Genomic DNA, 1,542 nt, shown 5'->3' with positions numbered 1-1,542 from the left:
GCCCTTATGACCTTGTAAACAGTTGATGCATATGTTATTATTTTTTACGAATGTCCATCGATGTTCGATTGGTAATTCCTTGAAGTAATTGCAACTGTACAAACGGTGGTCCTTTTTGCAGTATTGACAAGTTTTGTTGAATGGGACCTTCTCAGTATCTTCCCTTGTGTTGGTGTGGAACGCCTTAACCTTTAGTTTCCCCTTGGGTTTTAATTTGCCTTGAGGTTTTTGTTCCTTCCCTTCGACTCCACAAGCATTTTCTAATGCTGTTACTTGTGCAGCAAAGTAAGTTCTGAGTTGAGCAAAGGAAGGATAAGTCTTTGAGTTCCCTAGTGATCTTTCCCATTCTGTTCGTGTTTGCTCGTCTTGCTGCTTTATAATCTGATGTACTCCTAATGCCTCCCATGGGTTTTGGATTTCAAAGAGATTAAGTCCCTCGATGATGTCTCCCACATAATTTATCATCTCGTCTAATTCAATGGCTGATCGTTTTCTAGATGGAGTCGTTTTCAGCATTTTTTGTAAATGTGGATTGACTGCTAATCTAGGACTATCAAACTTATCTATCAATTTCTTCCATGCTATGTTGAGGGAAGTATTTTGTAATGATAGTCTGGATATCATTTTAAATGCTGATCCTTCTAGAGTGGAACGCAGATAATGGAACTTTTGTACATCACTCAACTTACTGCTTTTTAATACAAGTGATTCAAACAGGTCCTTGAATGATGGCCAGGCCATGTAATCTCCTGAGAATTTAGGAATCGGAATGTCAGGAAGACGGTTTATTTCCTTAGTTCTTCCTTCCGTTACTGAAGTCTCTTCTACCTTGTTTACTGTTTTTGGTGTCACATTGAGTTCGCGACACAATTTCCTTATTTTACTTTGTGCTTCAATGTGGCACTGGATCTCTTCCCCTTGTGCATTTTGCGTGAAATAATCATGTGTGATGAAAGTTGATGGCCAAGTTGTTTCAATATACTGATGTTCCTTATTGAACGTTTTGTGAATTTCATCAATGGCTTCCTTTATACATATTATTTCATCAATGTCTGCTTCTAAATGGGATAAGGGAAGACTTTCTATCAATGTTTTGATCGTTGCTATCCTATTAAACTGTCCTGCTGTCTTGAGCATATGTTCGTCAGATAGTTTCTCCTTGGTAGCACTACGAGTGACTCTTGTTCCACTCGCAATTGATGCTGCCACTTCATCACTGCTTTCCCTTGTTTGTTTCTTCTCTGTGTTCGACATTTTTCAATTCCCTGTGCTTATAATATTAGAGAATAATTAATTAGTACTTACAGTGATGAATCTTGATTCTTGGGTAATAGGTGGATGGTTAAGATATTTTTTCTATTACTTGATATTTTGATTACTATGATGAGTCGTTCTCTTAATTGTATCAATACCAACCAATACACCAACCTTTACTAATCCGGCTCGAAGGACCAAATGTTCGGAAATTACTTCCACAATTCAACTCGTCAGCCAAACGTGTACTAATTATCTTAGAACAATAAAACCCACTAGATGTTATGT

At 37.5% G+C, this 1,542-nt stretch overlaps 1 protein-coding gene across 1 annotated transcript in view; it reads right to left on the bottom strand.

Moving 5' to 3' along the window:
* The window catches only part of LOC105361126 (uncharacterized), a 3,895-nt gene extending 2,641 nt beyond the window's left edge, over positions 1-1,254 (bottom strand). The window contains exon 1 of the mRNA XM_011498232.1: positions 105-1,254. Coding sequence (XP_011496534.1) covers positions 105-1,254 — 1,150 coding nt within the window. The remainder of the gene's footprint in view (positions 1-104) is intronic.
* Positions 1,255-1,542: the final 288 nt, after the last annotated feature.

This window comes from Ceratosolen solmsi, unplaced genomic scaffold (genome assembly GCF_000503995.2).
Source record: "Ceratosolen solmsi marchali unplaced genomic scaffold, CerSol_1.0 scaffold14, whole genome shotgun sequence".
NCBI lineage: Eukaryota > Metazoa > Arthropoda > Insecta > Hymenoptera > Agaonidae > Ceratosolen > Ceratosolen solmsi.
This window is presented reverse-complemented; position numbering and strand designations above follow the sequence as displayed.